This window comes from Solanum pennellii, chromosome 8 (genome assembly GCF_001406875.1).
Source record: "Solanum pennellii chromosome 8, SPENNV200".
Classification (NCBI taxonomy): domain Eukaryota; kingdom Viridiplantae; phylum Streptophyta; class Magnoliopsida; order Solanales; family Solanaceae; genus Solanum; species Solanum pennellii.
This window is the reverse complement of record NC_028644.1, coordinates 58589354-58611803: the sequence shown is the minus strand read 5'-3', so window position 1 is coordinate 58611803 and position 22450 is coordinate 58589354. Positions and strand designations below refer to the sequence as shown.

The 22450-nt window shown below is 34.1% G+C and overlaps 2 protein-coding genes across 2 annotated transcripts; both read left to right on the top strand.

Annotated features, from left to right (window-relative positions):
- The first annotated feature begins 2552 nt into the window (after window positions 1-2552).
- LOC107027909 (ATP-dependent 6-phosphofructokinase 6) lies at window positions 2553-15153 on the top strand. Its single transcript, XM_015228960.2, has 14 exons — window positions 2553-3030; window positions 4247-4293; window positions 4398-4437; window positions 5182-5244; window positions 5359-5496; window positions 5577-5735; window positions 6277-6330; window positions 6838-6906; window positions 7166-7295; window positions 12464-12732; window positions 13520-13568; window positions 13651-13805; window positions 14613-14787; window positions 14922-15153. Exons 1-14 carry the CDS (start codon window positions 2929-2931, stop codon window positions 14972-14974), a joined length of 1503 nt encoding a protein of 500 aa, XP_015084446.1. The 5' UTR covers window positions 2553-2928; the 3' UTR covers window positions 14975-15153.
- Window positions 15154-16938: 1785 nt separating this feature from the next.
- LOC114073932 (receptor-like protein 18) lies at window positions 16939-18489 on the top strand. The gene is made up of 3 exons (XM_027919312.1): window positions 16939-17206; window positions 17546-17842; window positions 17927-18489. The coding sequence occupies exons 1-3, from the start codon at window positions 16939-16941 to the stop codon at window positions 18487-18489; spliced, it is 1128 nt and encodes a 375-aa protein (XP_027775113.1).
- The last annotated feature ends 3961 nt before the right edge of the window (window positions 18490-22450 follow it).

The window sequence follows — 22450 nt, the reverse complement described above, 5'->3', positions numbered from 1 at the left end:
AGAAAGTTGTTCCAATACTCAAATCCTAGCAAAAAAAAAAAAAATTTATGATGTCATTCTTTTGTCCTTTTTAACATGTGCAAGATTTAACTATAGGAATGTAGCAAATATTATATTGAAGTTCTAAAATTTATGCATACATTATACATGATTACATCTTATCTAGAAACTTTTATTTGTCAAAGTTGGTGAAACTTAAGGTGAATACTATGAAGGATCTAGGAAAATGATCAAGTCTTTAATTTGGCTTTTCTATAATTTTGTTAGTCAAATTAATCATACTTTTAAGACATATGTGGTGCATGGTTTGTGACAAATATTAAGATCTAAACTTTATCTTATACATTCTAGAGGGGAGCTACATGGTTTGAATAAAGAGGTTTAAGTGAAGAACCATTTATTACAAAGTATTTTTACAAATTAAAGTAAAAGTATTTTAATATAATGAGTTCAATTTATTTTAAATAATAGATTATAATATATGAATTAGTTATACACTAATTAGAAACATAGAGTTAAAATACTGATTACTATATGAACATGTTTTATCATTTAATAATCTTAATCTATGTATTGCTAATCCAACACTTTTATTTTATATATTTTTTACATATTACCTACTTATAGGAAAGGGAAAAAAGGCGAAGCTAAGAGTATATAAAATATATGGAATTTATACTAAATGTTAGTCTGATCAATCAAAAATAATTTATTTATCTTATATAAAATTTGGTACATTCTATTTCCACCGTTTATTTTTATATATACATTATACTATTTTGGAATGTCAAAAAGTATTTGTCAAGTTTATAAATTTATAAGTAATTTATCACTTTGTATCTATTTTACCTTTACTATTATATCTATTATTTATTTTTCAATGCTTAAATAACTTATATTAATAATGAAATTACTTTTATCATTTATTGCTTCTTAATTTTTGTATCAAGCCAATTAGACAACTATTATTAAAGAGGAAGTACTATATTCAAATTTGATTGTGAAACTTTACGGCATGTTGTTATTATAGTACTAAAATTTTCGTGGAATGGAATAAAGGAAATTAAAAGTGAAATCTAATACTCCTTGTCCAATAATAGCCATTCGGTATTGATTTGACACATAAATTAATAAACAGTAAATAATTAAAATATTCTTACTAAATTACTCTTATTAAATATAAAGTCATCTAAACATTAAAAATTGAATAGTATTTAACAGCAAAGATAAAAGAGATATAACGTGATAAATTATTTATTGATTTTATAAACTAAATAATATTATTGGACATCTCAAAATAGTATAATGGATAAATAAAGATAGATAGAGAAAGTATAATATTAATTACAAAAATCTTTTTGGCCAGAAAATTTAACCAGACTTAGTCAATATGATATTTCATCTATATTATTTTACTTTTTTAAATATTTTTACCCTCTTAACTTTACTATTTTTTAATTAACTTTTTTTAAATATTATATATATTTTTTTAATTTTCTGATTTACTGCTTCCCATATTAATTTTTGCATGGGGAAGCAAGTCTTCTTTCCATTATTACAATTCCAACAGAAAAAAAGGAGAAAAATAGTTAGTTTCTAGACTTCAAATTGATTGGGAATCCAACTTTTGACTTCATTTGGCTAATGGTTTTGCTCTTCTCTATATACCACTTTTCAAAGTACATCATTTTTGCATGTCAAAAGTGTACATCATAAATAATTGATAAAAACATATTTTGTCATTTTAATACTATATCTAAATAATCAATACAATTAATTAGATATTTTTTTGAATAAGAGATTTCATGCTAGCATCCAAAAGTTACTAAAATAGTCATTTAACACAAAACACTTTCATATAATGAGTAAAACTTCTCTTCATAAAGGAGAAGGAGAGTGTTTATTCTTAAAAGGGTATTTTCTCTAAATTGAATTGATCAAATTTTTGCATGACTTGATATTTATCTTTATCATGTATAATTTAAGTCTTTAATTTTTAAGTTTATTATTTATTTCATGAAAATTTGCGGGCCTAAACTCAAACATAATTTGTTCAGGATAATTCAATTTTTTTAAAATAAAACGTTTATTTTGTTCGACATAAATTTTAATGAAAAATTACAGAAATTTTACTTTTTAGTTTACTTATCACCATTATCCCTTATAAGTTTTACAAATCTTCAAGTTCCCTCATTTTCGCACATCAGATTAGTGTATCTCGCGTATTAAATTAGTGTATCGTGTATAAAATGTATATCAGATTAATGTATCACGTATAAAATGTAATGTATCTTAAGTAACGATCAATGTATCTCGCACATCAAATTAATATATGAGTGCTTATATTTTTGTATCTGTTTGAAGAATTTCTGTAATTATAAACTTTTAAAAGATAAATTATAATTTTATCTTAAGAGTATGTGATTTCGGTAATTTATCTTAAATTTTAGAAAAATTTATATGAAATGACATCTTATAAAATGATAAATAATACTTTAATTTTGTGAAACCACAAATATTAAAAAACGGAACACATGAATAAGAATGGGAGTATGATTTTGGTATGGAAAGAGAAAGAATACGTAGTAGCAGAATTGTAGAAGTTTGAAGGGCAGCATACAAATTTAATTCCAAAACCATCGGCGTAGTAGCAGAATTGTAGAAGTTTGAAGGGCAGCATACAAATCATTTCAACATTCTGATTCTGACTCTGACTCAACGAATCCTCAATTCACCTTCTCTTCTTATACCTTATTTATCGCACTTATCACTAACTACTATTTCAAGAACCAAAAAAGAAAAAAAACCAAATCTTTTATCTTCTGGGTTGATCACAATTGCTGTAAAAATACAATCTTTCTACTATTTTCAGACACCCTTTTGAGTTATCATTGAAGTAGTGTTATTGTTTTTTTAATTTTTGGGAAGATGGGTACAGAGAGTAAATATCAAATGAAGGTGGTGAATGGAGATTTTGGCTACGTACTTGAAGATGTGCCTCACTTGACTGATTACATCCCTAATCTTCCTGTACACTTTATTACTCTCTAAATCTATCATATAATGTGGTATTTTCTGTTGTTATGTGTATGTGTGTCAATGGTTTGTTATGAAAAGAATGAATCTTTATTTAGCTTAAGAGATGTTGAGTGAACATGCATCAACTTTTGTTGTATTCTAGTGAGTTCTTGGAAAAATTGATGTAGGGACTTGTCTTAAAGGTTCTAAGATCCAATTGGGGTTGAAGATATAAGTGCTAACTAGGTATTATTTTAGTAGTTTATTGGAAGATCTAACATTGTTTACATAATTTGCGCGTTCTTAATTGAATATAAAGGGGTGGACATATTGAGCAATTTCTCTATAGAAATTCCATATATAAATTTGTTTATATATCTGGATTGAGATTGGACTTAAGAGAGGGAGAGAGATGTTGCCACATTGAGAAACATGCATCAGTTGTGTTGCTATGTACTAATGAGTTCCACAATAACACTTAATGATTCATGAATGAAGGATGTTAACTCTAGCTCATGCAGAGTAGTAAGTTAATGCATTGATGAGTTATCACGCTTTGTGATACACTAAATTCATGCACTTTTAGATGATATTTTTAATTTATTTTATTTGAGCCTTACGATGATTTTCTCGCGTTCTACATTTAGGAGGAAATGAGATATCAGATGGCCAATACTTTGATTTTTGTTGCATTCTCATTTAGTTGAACAAACTTGAGCTTTGTATAAAAGAAGTTTAACTTTTATGTCTTTCAGATCAAACAAGCAATGCATTTTCGTCTTTTCCTCCTGAAGAGTTTCTTATATGTACTCTTTCTCTTCATGGTTGAGGGGCATACTTTCTCTTACAGAATGAGCATTTTAAATGCGCACTGTTTTCATCCTGGCTGTACCCTTTCTAGGAAGCAACAAGTTTTAAAATGTTATTACTAATCTTTGTTTGTTTTCTCTCTCTGAAGTTGATTCTAATTTGGAATCTCTATTCTTAACTCTCAGTTGGTTTTGCTCATACTTTTTGGTTGGAGAAATTCACTTCTTTTTTTTTTTGCAAGAGTTGTCTTCACTTTTTCAGTCAGAAAATAAGAAGTGTATCTGTCAGACACGAACACTTTGATTTCATCTATTACAAATATGCATCTGTGTAACCCCCTCAACCATGTGTTTTTGTTGCTCTACATGTTTATATTATACTAACTGGACTTTATTCTTCATTTCATTGCTTGATACAGATTTTTGATAATCCCTTGCGGTCTAATCCAGCATACTCAGTGGTGAAGTGAGTCCATTATTAACCTTTCCTTTTTCAAAACTCTCAGGCCAATATGGCAGTTTTTATGCAATCGATCCTTGACAATTTATGAACTGTCTTTATGATTTTAGGCAGTACTTTGTCGACATGGATGATACAGTTCCTCAGAAGGTGCGTTCTTCTTTCTAACATGTTCTGCCCGTATATATAAATTTCTTTCATAGAGAATGTCTGTACTTCTTTCTTACTAACAGATATCTACATTGATCTGTGATAGTTGAGTTAGTGATTCTGCAAAGTGGGATGCTAGTCATATAAATGAAGTACAAATATAACTATCTAGAAAGCAAGAGTAGAGGACCATTATTGTCTGATGTGGGTTTTGGAGAAACAACAGATCCCAAATAATATCGTACTACCACTTCATGAGAAATTCTATGGCCACTTTTATCATTCCACTGCTATGAATGATGCATCAGGAAACATACTAATGTGAACATATACTTTAGTGGGTTCCTTAACGAATCGAAAGGCTGAAGTAAATGTGAACAGAGTAAGAACTAACTGCACCTATTCTAGAAGCTAATGAAAAGGAAGACATGACTGACTCTTCAGAGTGTCTACAGAGTCTCCAAACTGGACTTTGCATTCTGAATCATTTCTTCAATCTTGCAGTAGTAACCAATCTACTATGCCATTGGAGTGAAAGGGCAAAAAAAGTTTGTAGAATTTTCTGAGTTGGCTTTCTGGGACAAAATTATTCATCCAGCCCTTTATTTTACTTTCAAATTCCTTGTCAGATTCTCTTTTCTTTTGCCTATAATGATTTTTTTTTGTTCGACAGAGCTCTTTTATTCATCAATCCATCCTCTTTCATTGTGATAATAGTTATGAATTTGTTTGATCACTTTGCAGATTGTTGTTCATAAGGACAGTCAGCGAGGAGTACATTTTCGGCGTGCTGGTCCCCGTCAGAAGGTATGCCTACTTTTTTCAAGGACGGCAATATGCAATTTGTTGCCATTAACCAATCTAGCTATAAGCTATTGATATGAAATCTTTCACTCAGAAGAAAGCTTCAATATTTCTCAGGTTTATTTCAATTCAGATGATGTCCGTGCTTGTATTGTAACATGTGGTGGTTTGTGCCCTGGGCTAAACACAGTAATCAGAGAAATTGTACATAGCCTTGATTATATGTATGGTGTAGATAAAGTCCTTGGAATAGAAGTGAGTTAGCTGATGTTCAACCTTTTCGTTCTTGCTAGGCTTTTGTCTGTGCAGCTAACAGTACATTTTCTCCTTCATAGGGAGGCTACAGAGGTTTCTATGCAAAAAACACTATCAATTTGACTCCAAAGCTTGTAAATGATATTCATAAACGTGGTGGTACAATCCTTGGAACGTCACGAGGGGGCCACGATACCAAAAAGATAGTTGACAGCATACAGGACCATGGAATAAACCAGGTAACTCAACTATGAAGATTGTCTAAATACGTCCACTGCTGAATCTTACAGGACCTTTTCTTCTTTTGGTCCCTTTTCTCTCTTTGGGGTGGATTTCCTAATTGCTATAAGCAGCTTGTTTAGGAAGAAATTAGTATCTTGGTCATAAGAAAGAGCTATGTATAATTGTCAACAGTGGTATGCTGGTCACATAAAAGAGCTACGTATAATTGTTGAAAGTGGTTTGTTGGTCATATGAAAGAGCTATGTATAATTATCGAAAGTGGTATGTTGGTCATAAGAAAGAGCTATGTATAATTGAAGAAATATACATGGTGACAAGTATCTTCTTAATAGAAAAAGAAGTTTGAGTAGAATATGGAAGGAAAGATTCTTATTGATTAATTTTAATGTTACAACAACATAAATATCTTCTAGAAATTTTCGCTATTTTTGCAATTTGCTTGTGAGCTTCGTCTTGGGCCTCTTTGATTTCATCCCAAAGAAATTATTTTTTGCTCAAAAGCTTCCACTTGGTATAATGATTTTCTTATTGATTCAGGTCTATATAATTGGTGGTGATGGGACTCTAAAAGGAGCAGCTATCATTTATGAGGTATGTTAGATTCTACAAATTATGAGACCAGGTAGATACCCAACCAAAAACATGAGATAGTTTCAACTAGGGCAATTCTGAAGTGCAACAATCCCTTCTTTATAATTAGTCTGTTGATCGGATTCTCTATCACTCTACAAAGGTCAAATCAAATATAATGTTCCAAGCCTGATGTACTATGTCAACATCATCTGCAAAGAGATTCAATATGGTTGAATATACCTTACTAACTAGTTCTGGCTAGCTTTTGTCAGTATGTTACAGTAGTTTCCACAGACTTGCTAGTCTCTTACATGATAAACGTTTTCTTTTGAATATGGTAGATGCATATTTAGTTTCACTGCAATGGTAAATGGAACACCCTACGGTTATATGCATTACTTGGTATCTGATTTTGTGTTCTGATGGTCCTTGTCTCTTTGACGGTTTCAATTCTTCGCTTGGTAAAAGAGAATTTCTCTTCATCTTTGCAAGCACTCTTAGAATAATCCTACTCCCTTTTTGCAGGAAATTAGGCGGCGTGGTCTCAAAGTTGCTGTTGCTGGGATACCCAAGACAATTGACAACGATATTCCAGTATTTCTCATTTCTTCATGTTATAATTTATTATATTTTGTTCTAGTACGATAAACAATTTAGCAGCCTTAGGAAGTAATCTGAAGTTTCTTGCAAAGTGCAAAGCATAAACTTTACTACTCAATTTTAAATGTATAGTGTAATGTCTTGAAATCTCATTTTGGTAGTTTACCGTCTCATTTGACTTAAGCAACTAGTTGCTAATAGTGCTCTTCAGTTTGAACTCCTGTATGTAAAATAAACTTTGTTCTGTTATCAGATCATCGACAAGTCATTTGGCTTTGATACTGCTGTAGAGGAGGCTCAACGTGCCATCAATGCAGCACATGTTGAAGCTCAAAGTGCTGAGAACGGTATTGGTGTGGTGAAGCTAATGGGTCGCTATAGTGGTAACATGCTTTTACAAAGTTTTTATGCATGGCAAATAGACTAGTTTATAATTTTTTTAATCAAGTTTTTATAAAGACTTTTATCTTTTATATCTATCTCCACTACATATCTTATCTGTGACTTTATTGTTGGTTGTTTGCTGTCAAGTAATAAGCTCTTATCTGCATAGTTAGCTGAAAAACTTATCACTAGATAGATATAGCTGTTATTGATAAAGTGTTAGAATATATGCGTCCACTTATCAGTCAATTGACCAGGTTCCTTGACACACAAACAAGTATGAATAGAAAGTAAATGCAGTTTAACAACACAACAATTTTACGTGGAAACCTCCTTGCTTAAGGGAGTAAAACCACGACCTGTCTCACAGGATTTTCACAGCTGTTTCACTAATCTTTGCAAGCAAAAGTAAAACCAGTTACAAATGTGAGAAAAAGTTTTTAATCTCACGTTCAAGCAATGACTCTATTGCTTGATAAGCCTAAGTAGAAGTTATTCTACCCACTAAGCTATCCCTTCTAGACAACTTAGAATTTCGACACCACCACACTGATTCCTTTATAGATTTAGGAATAGTTTACAATGTAAGACCAAAAGAATATATTCTTAAACAACTACACGATATGCTTCTGGGTTTTCAGTTGTTGTTTGAATAAATCTTCACTTTGATTTTCTATAGCCTTTGCAAGTGTTCTTGAAAGTACCTTTTCAAGTTGCAAAAACTAAGGAATGATGTTTAGGAAAGTCACTTTGTATGGACAAGTCCCTTTCCTTAAACTCTTGCCATTGGTTGGAGAGGTCTGACTTTTCTGACGCCGTTGGGAAATGTGCACCCACTTTCTGTACCTTCTCCAGCTGGCAGTCAACAGGCTATTCAAGTTAAGAATCTGGTACATTTACAAGGTCCCTGAGTTTGTCATATCATCAAAACTACAAATAACATTCCCCCTTTTTGATGATGACAAACAATACTCAGGCACCACTCCAGCTTCATAACTAGTTCCCCCTGAATTACTAGTCCATCCTCCTGAAAAGAAATTTTCCCTCTGACTGTATTCCCCCTGACTGTATTCCCCCTCACAAACAAGTCTACCACTTATCAGTTTTAATTCCCCCTTTTGGCATCATAAAAAAGAGATACAGTAAACCAATATTATCAACAATAATATCATATAAGATCAAAGCTTGATAGCAATCAAACACAAAGGAAAGCATTCACAATAGATAATAGCTAGAACACCAGGGGAATAAGATAAATAGCATTCCAAGATAACATTTAATACATTAATAGCAAACTGAGAATCCAACGACACAAAGACAAGCCACACAAAGGAAGACATAGAAAAATATTGGGATAGACTAAGAAGGAGGAGGCTGATGAGAAAGGGACTGAATAATGAGAGTGAGTCTATCATTTGCAGCATCATTATCCTTTATTGCCTTTTCTTGCAAGGCAATAACCTTGGCCCTCAGCTCTGCATTTTCCCTTTCCAGGGCTTGAACCACAAAAGTACCAGGTCCCTCTGTCTGTGCAGTGAGCAGCTCAGCTTTGAGTATGACAATTTCAGCATCTTTACCACTCAATCGCATAGTTAATTCTTCAACTTCATGCTTGAGTTGGTCCTGGTCTTCTATGAGTTGAGTCATTTTGCTCTTGGGATTTCCTTTCCATTCAATACACTCACATTCAACCAGAGTATTTTCTGAAAAAGCCTGTTTCACCGTACCAACCTTGCCAACGCTCAGAGGAATTTTAAAGTGTTTGAATACTTCAGTAAGAAAGTATCCATATCCCATTCCATGTAATCCTTTCCTCTCAATGACAGTCTTGTACATGTGTTCAAGCATGAGCCCTGGGAGATTCAGAGGTTCAAATTTGCACAACAACTCCATCACAAACAAATCAGCAGAAGTAGCTGATGTCCTCTTTTCAGTTCTAGGAAGTAGAGTTTTGTTTACAAATTCAAACACCAGCTGATACTCACTCTTCATCACCTTCTTAAAAACCCCAGCACACTTCGTTGTGGGAAGCTTCGAAACCAATGCCACAAACTCTGCCGAACATGTTTTCCCAATCACAGACCTGGTACCCTCTCGAGGTACCCTGAGAATTTTTCCCAACAGAAACTCATCCAGATGCACTGCAATATCATTCACTCTGGTAAGGATACTCCCATCTTCCTTAAATTGAATGTTGTAGTAGAATTCACGCACTTCCTCTTCATGAAGAATAAGAGATTTTCTATTGAAGAGATGCATCCATGACTGAATTTCCACCATGCCATGGAGAGCGTCCATTCCGGAAAGGTTGATTATTCCCATGTCAAAGACTCTCCCAGCCAGCACAGACTGCTTTCTCCAGTTGTCAACAATTTCTTGTTTGTTGACCTCCTCTTCAACTTTTCGTTGGGTACTAGGTCGCTGTGATCTTTTCCGTTTTCCTTTGGAACTCTCCTTCGTGGATTTTGCTTTCTCAACCCTTTTTGGATCCCTTGACTTTGTTTTTCCTGACTTTTTCTTCTTGTGCTTCTTTTCCATCTCTTCAGCAGACACCTCTATGACACCAGATTCAGACATTTTAAAGTTTGACACTTTGAATGTTCTGGCACTCCTGATTTCAGCCGTAGATCTTGCAATAGCCTTCAAAGCATCAGCCAGCAACTTCCTAGCATCAGACCTAGTGGTAGGCCTTCTTCTAGGAACCTCTTCCACTACCTTTTCTTTTCCCTTTCTTGATACACCAACATCCCTCCTTTCAACCTTCCATTGGATGGGTTCATCATCACTTTCAGAATCAGAGGAGTTAAAAGATGGATACCTTCCAAAATCTAGAGTTTTATCGAAAATGGGTTGAGTCTCTCTGATCTCTTCACCTTGAAAAGATTCATTTTGTTCTGCCTTGACTTCTTCTCTCATCATTGCAAGACTTCCGATTACCGGCTCTTCACTTGCAGCCAAAATGTTTGACTCAGAAGATTTGTTTCTTGGCAAATCTCCTTCAAATAAAGTGTCTGGAAGCATTTCATGATAAGGACCAGGTCCAGTAGGGACACTAGAGCTGTTCAGATCTATGGAGTGAAATGGATTTTCAGGAATATCTTGGTGAGAACTTGAAGGAACATTAGATCTAGACTCGACTGCTGAAGGAGAATAAAAGGCAAGAGGTTCAATCTCACTAAGAGCAGTGAGCATTTGCTTAGAGGTTGAAGAAGGATCAGACATCTTGACCAGAAGAAGAGAAAAAATAGCAGCTTTTCAAAGACAAAGAAAAGGAGATAAAACCAAATTTCGTCTTTTCACTTCTTTCTTTTTCTTTTAGAGTAAAGGAATGTTGAGAGACAGATGAAGAATTAAACGGAAAGAAGGAGGGTTTAAAAAGGATTTGAAACGGTGTCAGGTCCTTGATTTGACATGTCGCTTGAAGAATAAGCGATGGGACTAATAAGTGGTATTAGAGTAGGGTACCTCGAGAGGGTACCAGGTCTGTGATTGGGAAAACATGTTCGGCAGAGTTTGTGGCATTGGTTTCGAAGCTTCCCACAACGAAGTGTGCTGGGGTTTTTAAGAAGGTGATGAAGAGTGAGTATCAGCTGGTGTTTGAATTTGTAAACAAAACTCTACTTCCTAGAACTGAAAAGAGGACATCAGCTACTTCTGCTGATTTGTTTGTGATGGAATTGTTGTGCAAATTTGAACCTCTGAATCTCCCAGGGCTCATGCTTGAACACATGTACAAGACTGTCATTGAGAGGAAAGGAGTACATGGAATGGGATATGGATACTTTCTTACTGAAGTATTCAAACACTTTAAAATTCCTCTGAGCGTTGGCAAGGTTGGTACGGTGAAACAGGCTTTTTCAGAAAATACTCTGGTTGAATGTGAGTGTATTGAATGGAAAGGAAATCCCAAGAGCAAAATGACTCAACTCATAGAAGACCAGGACCAACTCAAGCATGAAGTTGAAGAATTAACTATGCGATTGAGTGGTAAAGATACTGAAATTGTCATACTCAAAGCTGAGCTACTCACTGCACAGACAGAGGGACCTGGTACTTCTGTGGTTCAAGCCCTGGAAAGGGAAAATGCAGAGCTAAGGGCCAAGGTTATTGCCTTGCAAGAAAAGGCAATAAAGGATAATGATGCTGCAAATGATAGACTCACTTTCATTATTCAGTCCCTTTCTCATCAGCCTCCTCCTTCTTCTATCCCAATCTTTTTCTATGTCTTCCTTTGTGTGGCTTGTCTTTGTGTCGTTGGATTCTCAATTTGCTATTAATGTATTAAATGTTATCTGGGAATGCTATTTATCTTATTCCCCTGGTGTTCTAGCTATTATCTATTGTGAATGCTTTCCTTTGTGTTTGATTGCTATCAAGCTTTGATCTCTTTTTTGTGATGCCAAAAGGGGGAATTAAAACTGATAAGTGGTAGACTTGTGTGTGAGGGGGAATACAGTCAGGGGGAATACAGTCAGAGGAAAAATTTCTTTTCAGGAGGATGGACTAGTAATTCAGGGGGAACTAGTTATGAAGCTGGAGTGGTGCCTGAGTATTGTTTGTCATCATCAAAAAGGGGGAAAATGTTATTTGTAGTTTTGATAATATGACAAACTCAGGGACCTTGTAAATGTACCAGGTTCTCAACATGAGTTTTGAAAATGTAACAAACTCAGGGACCTTATAAAGGTACCAGGTTCTTAACTTGAATAGCCTGTTGACTGCCAGCTGGAGAAGGTACAGAAAGTGGGTGCACATTTCCCAACGGCGTCAGAAAAGTCAGACCTCTCCAACCAATAGGTCTGACTTTTCTGACGCCGTTGGGAAATGTGCACCCACTTTCTGTACCTTCTCCAACTGGCAGTCAACCGGCTATTCAAGTTAAGAACCTGGTACCTTTACAAGGTCCCTGAGTTTGTTTCATCACCAAAACTCATGTTGAGAACCTGGTACCTTTACAAGGTCCCTGGGTTTGTCATATCATCAAAACTACAAATAACATAAAGCATAGCTAAAGTGAGTTTCTATGAGACAGCAAAATGTTTTTCAAGTCATATTTTTAATGCTTAACTGCCTAGACGTGTCCATGCTTCCATAATTTGTAGATTATTGTACTTTCCCACAAACAACAAAATCTTGATTTTAATCAATTTTCTGGAATTGGGTGCAGGATTCATTGCAATGTATGCCACTTTAGCAAGCAGAGATGTTGACTGCTGTTTGATTCCAGAGTCACCCTTCTTTCTTGATGGAAGTGGTGGTCTCTTCGAATTTGTTAAGAAAAGGCTTAGAGAGGAAGGACACATGGTTATTGTGATAGCCGAAGGGGCTGGGCAGGAACTTCTTGCAGCAGAGAATTCCAATGCTGGAAGTCAACAAGATGCTTCAGGAAACAAGCTTCTCCAAGATGTTGGTTTGTGGGTATCCCATAAAATCAGGGTAAGGTTATTATAGACTGAGTTGTTCAATCCTTACAGTTTATAAAAGAATGCAGAATGAGATGCGAATTTGTAGAAACGTGAGAGAACTAATATCATATGTGTTGGAGAATTAAATGTACTAAAGTTCAGACGGAATGTACCTGTTGGCCAACTCAGCATTGAGGTGTGTTTTAATACAAAGGGAGTAATATTTTAGGTAGGTAAAGAGAAAATGGATAAGTATGAAACTCCCGAAAAAGTGATGGTTTAGGTGTGTTTTAATACAAAGGGAGTAATATTTTAGGTAGGTAAAGAGAAAATGGGTTAAGTATGAAACTCGCGAAAAAGTGATAGTTTAGGTGTGTTTTTTACCATAAACTCTTTGAATAACTTAAGAAATATTTGGTGAGGCATTATAATCTATATTTAGATATGTTTTATTTATTTTGAATGCGTTGTTGTTTATCCATCACCTTGAGGAATGATATGTTATAAATTTTGTACAAAGACCGGACTCCTAAATTTTCCTTTAAACACTCTAATTACTATATCATCTAACAGAGATAATCAACATGAAATTTGTTGTACTGCTTACTGAAAGCACCCTGAAGCAATGACAGAAGTAGTCTTAGATTGTCATGTTTATCCAGTATAAAGATTGCTATGATTCAAAAACATGGAAATGGTTCTTGGCCTACTTTTTTCTTTTTCCATATTTTCTTGCATCTATGGGAAAACCATGATTGAGCTTAATAAAATAAGTATATGTATTAGCATTGTACTCACCATTTCTTTACTTCTTGCAGGATCATTTTGGAAAAAAGCTTAAGATGCCCATTACTCTTAAATATATAGGTAGGAAAATTTCAACCATCTGAATAGCTGATTTTTTTTGGAAAACTTATGGAGCTAATCAGCAATTCATATTTTCACGCAGACCCAACTTACATGATTCGTGCGGTTCCAAGTAATGCATCCGACAATGTATATTGCACGATTCTTGCTCAAAGTTGTGTTCATGGAGCTATGGCAGGGTACACAGGCTTCACCTCGGGGATTGTCAATGGTCGCCAAACATATCTTCCCTTTAATGTAAGTATCCACATTTGTTGTTAGTCTTTCTAGTTGTATATCTGTTGATTTCTTATTAACAACCTCAAGGTATTCACTGCTACCAACACTGTGCCCATTGGAATCTCACTGGGACTTGGCTGCGAATTATCATACCATAGGCATACTTTAGTTCCTAGATGCTTTATATTGAGCAGCTTCCAGTCTAACACCTGGTTTGGGGGTTTCACTTGAGAATGAACTCATGTTCTAAAAGATTGATGTCCTTTTTATGGTCACTCCTCCAACACTCACATCGTACATTTAGATTCTATCCATCCAGTTGTTCTTGAATTTCACAACGTTAGGGGAGATTGTTTGCTGCCTTTCAATAAGTATGTTAAACAGTCAGGAAGTTTTGCTTTACCATTCAGTTAGAAGCAGTTACACCTTAGGAAAAACATATGCTGTTTTCTCTAAGATTATTATCAGCAACCTGTTGTTCTGTACTCAGGGTTATGGTGCTGACATCTCTATTATGACATTAAAGATGTCATTATTCTAATTTCATGGCATTACTGAAATCAGCAACATCTTTGTGCATTGTATGTAAAAGCTTATGTTGTCTTCCATGTGAAAGCTCGATTAGGATCATTTTTGCCACTGTGACTTGGTGGTCCAAAGGGGAACCAAAAGCCATTCAATCAATTATGTCGCCGGTTTTACCTTGTCAAAACATATTCTATTGTGGGCACTAGTTTTATCTTGATTCGACTTTCATAGCCATTTGACTCCTATTACTAAGGAGACACCATTTTCACAAGTTGACTACACGTCTTTCCTATGCAGCGCATTACTGAGAAGCAAAATAATGTGGTCATAACAGACAGGATGTGGGCACGGCTTCTTGCTTCAACCAATCAGCCTAGTTTCTTGAGCACAAATGACATTGTTCAAGTGCATAAGCGACAGCACTCACAAAGTCAGTTGTTAAATGGAGACGAAAATGAAAGTGAGATTACAGGTAAACAAAATTCTAGCACAGCATGAAACAAAACACTATAGTTAGTAATTATTTTCACTAGTAGTCATTGCAGTTGCTCTCTCTCTCTCTGCTACCTTCGCTTACCATAATGTAAGATTAATCGGGTCGTGTAGGAACTTATTTGAAGGTGTTGGATCTGTTACCATGCCTCAGCTGTGGGCAGTAACAGATGTATATTGAAGGTTCTCTGTTGTATCTAGTGAAGTAATGCTAAAGCTTTGTTGTGTATTTAATTCATGATTATGAACCATATTTATTTCTATGTTGTGGAGGTGTTGCTACACAATTTTTGGTTATCATCCTGCTAATCAGTTTCTCCCTCAATATGACCATATTTATCCCTTTTGTTGTTTTGTATTTATTCTTTCTCCTAACCATCCACTACTGTGTATTTTGTCTATTGCTTACAATTCTTCCGCTTGCCAAAAAAAAAAGCTAGAAATTTCACGAAGGGTGTTCAAGAATTGCATAGATAAAATAATAATTTTACGAATGGGCACTAAATTTTTGTAAATCAAACTACGTAACATTAATAATATTATTTTTTTAATTAAAAAATATATTAAAAATTTTAAAATCGAAGTACATGATATTTAGCTTGATTTATTTAATAGGAAGTGATCGAAAAAAAAAGAGAAAAGAATGAATCCACTTTTTGCTTCGAGATTCCGTCAATCTCGGGTGACTTAACAACGAGACATGAAAAGAAATTCTGCACCGGGCCTCTTTCACTTTTTGTAGTTTAATAGAAAAAATAGAATTTGCTTATTAATTTAAATAAAAATATTTACTTTCAAAATTTTATTTAAAATTTTAACGCCTTTTTCGCTTTTAGTATTTTAATAGAAAAAATAGAATTTACTTATTAATTTTAAATTAAATATTTAGTTTTAAATTTTATTTAAAATTTTAACGAAAAGAAAGAAAAATCAAAGGGTCCTCGCTTGGAGTATTATATATATATATATACATATATATAAGGTGTAATTTTCCGAAGGGTATTTCGCTTGATGTCTTGGACATCTTGAACATAGTGTAGCTTTGCCCCCCTATAATGCAAAATAAAAACTAGACAAACAAGTTGAAACAAACGGAGTAACATTATGTATATTAATGTTGTTAATTGTGTTAGACAAAACAGTACCACTCATTTTGTAACGTACCACACACGACAAAAAGCATGTATTTGCTTGTGTTAAACAAATTTTAAATTCTAAATTTAGTAGGATCGTACGATGAGTTAGTTTTTTGGTTATTTCTGTGATTCGCTTTAACTCAAGTAATGTTTAAGTGGATCAATAATACCATTTGAACATTCTCAAATTCAGCCTAATTCACTTGTTTGACCCTCTAATTGCACCTATTTGAAGAAACTTTTTCCATGGTTGTTATATATATATATATATATATATATATATATTTATAGACACATAATATATTAATATATCATGACGAGTAGGCAACATTCTTTTTAAGAAAGATAAACGCGTATACTATTTGAAAAAGTATATTGTATGACTAGTAGTAAACTTTTGTGGAAATTGACTTAGGTCAACAACAATAATGCATTATTATATAGGCTTAATATATGCTCTTAACTAACATTTATGTTTTTAATTTTGGGTGTGCGTAAGTAAACACTTAACCTTGTATAAAATTAAACAAAGACACATTTGTCCTATATGATATTTCACATGGAAATTTTGTATCCTATATGACGTTCAACATGTTTATTGTCACGTCGGACGCGTTTCGTTACTTGTTCAATTTTATACAAGTTTAACTGTCTACTTGAGCACACCTAAAGTTGGAATACATAAATGTCAGCTGAAATCAAGTTAAAAAAAACATACTTATGTATTATGCCTTATATATAAAAGAGAAAATACATAAAAAAAAACACCCTGAAATTGGTCGGACAACTTACTTTAGCACTTAAACTACAAGGGCGTTTAAATACCCCCTTAAAATCTTTTAAGTGGAGATGTTAGGGGGTATTTAAACGCCCGTGTAATTTAAGTGTTAAAGTAAGTTTTTCGACCAAGTTTAGTTTTTTTTTTTTTTTTTTATGTATTATCCCTATATAAAACCACTTCCTAGCTTAGCTAGTTAGATATATCATATATCTAAATGGAGTACCAACAATTGATAATATGTTTCTTCTTCTATTCACTTTTTATAACTATTTTCCAGCAATCTCATCTTACATATGCAGGGCAACATCTCTGTGCCCTCAATGAAGCTTTTTATTTGCTTGAATTTAAGCAAAGCCTCACAGGTGATCAAACTGTTCTTCATTATGGCTGTGATAGCAATGCATATTCCAAGACTCAGTCCTGGAATGTTGTTACACAAGATTGTTGCCAATGGGATGGTGTTACTTGCAATGGATTTACGGGTAGGACTCGATCTTTCTTGCAGCTTTCTTCGTGGAACAATCAATGCTAACAATAGCCTCACAAAGCTTAATCATCTACAAAAGACTCAACCTTGCTTTCAACGAGTTCGATGACTTCCCTCTTGGAAATAGTATTAGTGAACTTTGTAGTTTGACACATCTCAATTTTTCATATACTGGATTTGATAAAGCGGATATGATCATGATCCCACCAGGATTATCTAACTTGTCCAAGTTGATTTACGTATTTCAGTAATCTACAAGTCGATCAAACAACCTTCACAAGCTTGCTTTACAACTTAACCAATTTGGAGGTATTGTTGATTGACTTTGTTGAAGCACCATTTGAGTTACCAAAGAATTTTCCGTCTTCTCTTAGGTACTTAAGTCTTCGAGGCACTAGCATGTTTGGGAACATAACTGAGTCTCAGATTTTTCATCTACCAAACTTGCAAGTGCTGAGATTGGGACAGAATCCTTTATTGACGGGAATTTTGTCGAATTTTTCTTGGAGCTTCAGTGGAAGTATATTAGAGATGGATTTTTCGTATACTGGTATTTTTGGGAAGTTACCCGATTGTGTTGGCAACCTCACTGCAATTAGAGTGTTGAAACTTTCACGAAACAACTTAACTGGTAATGTTCCCTCAACTATCTCAAAACTAAACTAACTCGTTGAATTAGATCTCTCTTACAACCATTTTTGTGGCTCGATTCCAGAATCCTTTGGTAATCTCAGTAGCATTACAAGTTTGGATCTTTCAAAGAACAACTTCACTGGAAATGTTCCCTCAACTATCGGAAAGTTGGACAAACTTCACTCTTTATCTCTCTCTTCCAATGATTTCGAAGGCTCGATTCCAGACATATTCTCTAACTTTTCAGAGCTTTCTCTCTTAGCTTTTGATACTAACAACTTCACTGGTCCATTCCCCTATTCGATTTCAACCTTGACATGCCTTGAAAGTTTAGAGTTGCAAAACAATTCACTAACTGGTCCACTTCCTTCGAATATAACCGGACTTCAAGAGCTACAATTACTTGATTTGTCATTCAATTATTTCACTGAAGCAACACCCCCTTGGTTATTCCAATTTTCATCTTTTCTCTGTTTATATCTTCAAGACAATCGATTTACTGGAAAATTGCCAAATGAGCTCAATAGAAGTTCCTCGGGATACTTCAGAATTGATCTTTCGTACAACAATTTGTATGGAGAAATCCCTGATTGGATGTTATCCATGAGCATTACTCGTCTCGATCTCTCTCCTCACAGGCTTTGAAAAACAAGTGTGGCGCTCGGAATACTTGTTCTACCTTAATTTGGAGAACAAGGGACTCTGCATCAATCAATTTGTGACTTGATTAAACTTCAAGTCCTCATTTTGGCTCAGAACAATTTCAATGGTTCAATTCCAGGATGTTTGGGTAATCCAGTAGCAGCATTTCTATTTTGGACTTGCGAATGAACCATTTTTATGGAGTGATACCAAGATTCTTACCTACAGGGTTAAAATATCTTGGTTTATACGGCAATCAATTGACGGGACAAGTCCCACAATCCTTGTTTGACTGTACAAGCTTGGTAGCTCATGATTTGGGGAATAACAAGTTAAATGACACGCTCCCCGTGTGGCTGGACAAACTTCCAAACCTACAAGTTCTGATTCTTAAATCGAATCTCTTTTATGGTCCAATTGGTGATTTAGAGTCCGAGTTTCCATTTCCTGAGTTACGAATCTTTGACCTTTCCTTCAATGCACTACTAGGAATTTGATCTACTGCCACAGTTCATTTACCGTTGCAATTGACTATTAAACCGTAGCCATAGGTCTAATGCAACGGTTAAGGCAACCGCTACAACAGATCGCGTAGCAATAGATCTATCGCTACGGTTATGTACGACGGTTCCTATAACTGTAGCCGTAGATAGACCTATTGCTACGGTTNTAGCCATAGGTCTAATGCAACGGTTAAGGCAACCGCTACAACAGATCGCGTAGCAATAGATCTGTCGCTACGGTTATGTACGACGGTTCCTATAACTGTAGCCGTAGATAGACCTATTGCTACGGTTTTTACTTTCTTTACTTGCCAACGGTTAGTGTAGTATTGATACGGTTATGAACCGTTGGAAAAGAGGTTTATGCATCAGTTCTGTTGAGGCTATGACTACAGTTTATCTTTCATTTCAATAAATCATTTTATTCTGTTGCAACGGTTTTATAAGGTAATGCAACAGTTTTAAACAATTATAAAAATGTTGCATAATGGATATTGCAAAGGTTATTACATGGTACTGCAACGATTCTTACTACATTCTGCAACAACTATTATGAAGCTATTGCAACGTATATATATTATTGGTACAGTTCCACAAATGGTATATTATTGAGATATTGCAGTAATTTAATAACATAAAATACACATGAATTATTCACGAGAAGAAATGTTCAACACTAAAATTAGAATTCAAGATCCACGATTCTAATATTAAATTAGCAAAATATACAAAATATTTTTTTACCATTCAAAAAAAGGTGAAACACATGTACCACACAGTTTTCGATCTTCAAAATAAAAAATTTCTAGAACACAATAAAACTAACATCCACAATTCAGCTCCTATGTCAAGTCTCCACTGCTACTTTCATCGCCTTCATCAATTTCATCACCTACATACAATTAGGGAAAATATAAATAATTTAGCAAATTTTTTGCAAAAGCTTAATTAAACCACAATAGTCATATATATTACAAAGTTAATACTTAGGAATTTCAAGTTAGACACCTAGCAATATCAGACAAAAACAACAAAAGATTCAAGCTTTCCGCAAATTCAACTCAGCAAACTCGTCGAACAATGAAACAATAAAAAAGTTCAATGTTACGTTTCAAGAAACTCATTCATAATTCACCATTCACTGTTAAATAAAAGAGAAAAAGGTATCCAATAGATGCATGCTATAGTGAAGCATCAAAGCAAACTACAGTCTAAAGACAGAAACCTAAAGAATGGACTGTATTACTAAGAGAGTTGAGAAAAAATGAAGACCTGATGAGTTAAAAATTAAAAGCTTGCTCGTAATGCTTTCATAAAAAGAGTATGTATGGTAATACTTTCATAACTATATGAAACTACTGACTCTTTAGCATCTCAGATATCATTAATAACTTGAACTAAATAGTAATGCAATGTATTGCTTCTTCCTACATATGTTAAAATCAGTATACCAGTAAATTACATCCATAGGCCAATTCACTCCAAAGTAAGATAAAGTACTTTAGTTCTTCTCAAAGCTAAAAAAAATACAAGATTCAATTCGTAAACTCGTTGAATAACATAACAACGAAAAGATTCAATCTTTCAAGAAACTCATTCAGAATTCACCAACCAGTATAATTCAAAATGCAATGAATTGCGTCTTCCTATGTTAAACACATAATATTTCAGGGAAAAAAAAGAAGCTGTCCACAAATTCAGCTCATAAAAACTCATCAAATAACAAAACAACACAAAGGTTCAATATTTTAAGAATTTCATTCTGAATTCACCAACCACTATTAAGTAAAAAACGACACATCAAATGTAATAATTTTCTTCATTGCTGCCATATATGCTTAATATCTATTGAACAGTGGGACTTTGAGTACATATACAGCCCCCTGCCCCATTGGTCTTAGAAATTCATTTGTCATCTTCTCTCGAACAAGATTTGATTACAACCACACATAAAACATCCATTATTTCCACAAACTGTTTTAAGAAGTGAAAACAAAGTTCAATTCCATTTATCACAATTTTCTTTCACAGCCAAACAACATACTTCACCACTCCTCCATATTACCATCAATAGAAAAATGAAGACGAACAACAAAAAAAAAGAGTCGCAATAGAAAAAAAAACAAAATCGTAATAGAGAAAGGAAATGAAGTTGCAACAGAAACATAAAGAAGAAGAACAAACAATCAAAATAAAAATGTAGACTTCAACACTTTCACATTTTCATAGTATTTCAGCTTTAATAAGCTCAACAAACTTCAGCACATTCAAAAATAAGCTCCACAAATTTCAGAACATTCACATTAAATACGCTAAACTTCACATTTGAACACTCTAAATTTACTTAAAAGATCATGTGTGTACTCATTTAAGGTAATAAACAGTCAGTGCATTCCGATGATCAAGTCTCTGAACTAAAACTGCAACGTCTTTTTTATTTAAAATCAGTACTTCACACTATATTTTTTAACACTATCACCAAACATAGTTCCTTTTCAGTTATCGCAATTTCATCCACAGCCAAACAACATACTTCATAACACACACCACATTACCATCAATTAAAAAAATGAAGAAGAACAACAAGAAAAAAGAGTCACAATAAAAAAATAAACAAAGTCACAACAGAAAAAGGAAATAGAGTTGCAAGAGACATATGAAGAAGAAGAAGAAGAAGAAATAATCAGAAGATAGAATTAGCGACACCAACATTGCTCACCCCCTTGAACAGAAGTCAATTCTCTTGGTGAAGAAATGGACAGTGCTGCCAGTATATTAGGATCAATTAATCTCGCATGCTTTAGTTGTGAAATTACATCTGCTATAACGTCCTGTCATACAGTTTTCTTTTGTTCCTCCATTTGTTCCAGATGCATAAATAGAGTATCCACATAGTTGAGTTACAGTAAAATTTCCAGGGAACTAAGCACAAATCAGATGCACATATAGAGTATCCACATAGTTGAGTTACAGTAAAATTTCCAGGGAACTAAGCACAAATCAAACTATTGAAAGCTAAAGCCAAATAATTTTCAATATTGAATAAAGTGTTGGGAAAACGCGGACAAGCACAAAAATATATATAGTAAAAGTAATGGAAATAAAATGGGAAAATAACGACGCCAAGAATTTTACGTGGAAACCCTTCTGAATAAGGGAAAAAACCACGGACTAAGAGGAGCAATTGATATTACTATAGTAAGGAATTTACACTGTGTAGTCACGAATACAATACTCAAAGTGACTACTACACACTCAAAAGGAACAACACTCTTTTGGTTTCCGTCTTACTAAAATATCGCTCACACTCTATTTTTCTTCACAGGCTATTTTCTTGTATAGTCTATGGAATACCTCACTTTGCTCTCAAAATGGTTTTTCTCTCTAACTTGGTGTGTTCTACAAATGAGCAAGAATGCTCTATATATAGAAGGATAAAACCATGTCTATGTCACTAATGA

Bases quoted from the DNA above. Each gene is read 5' to 3' on its own strand.
- LOC107027909 (XM_015228960.2), top strand. From the start codon at position 2,929: ATGGGTACAGAGAGTAAATATCAAATGAAGGTGGTGAATGGAGATTTT. The intron at 5,497-5,576 runs GTGAGTTAGCTG...TCTCCTTCATAG, and splicing joins ATAAAGTCCTTGGAATAGAA to GGAGGCTACAGAGGTTTCTA. The intron at 7,296-12,463 runs GTAACATGCTTT...AATTGGGTGCAG, and splicing joins GCTAATGGGTCGCTATAGTG to GATTCATTGCAATGTATGCC.
- LOC114073932 (XM_027919312.1), top strand. From the start codon at position 16,939: ATGGAGTACCAACAATTGATAATATGTTTCTTCTTCTATTCACTTTTT. The intron at 17,207-17,545 runs GTAGGACTCGAT...ACTTTGTTGAAG, and splicing joins TACTTGCAATGGATTTACGG to CACCATTTGAGTTACCAAAG. The intron at 17,843-17,926 runs GTAATGTTCCCT...GCTCGATTCCAG, and splicing joins TTCACGAAACAACTTAACTG to AATCCTTTGGTAATCTCAGT.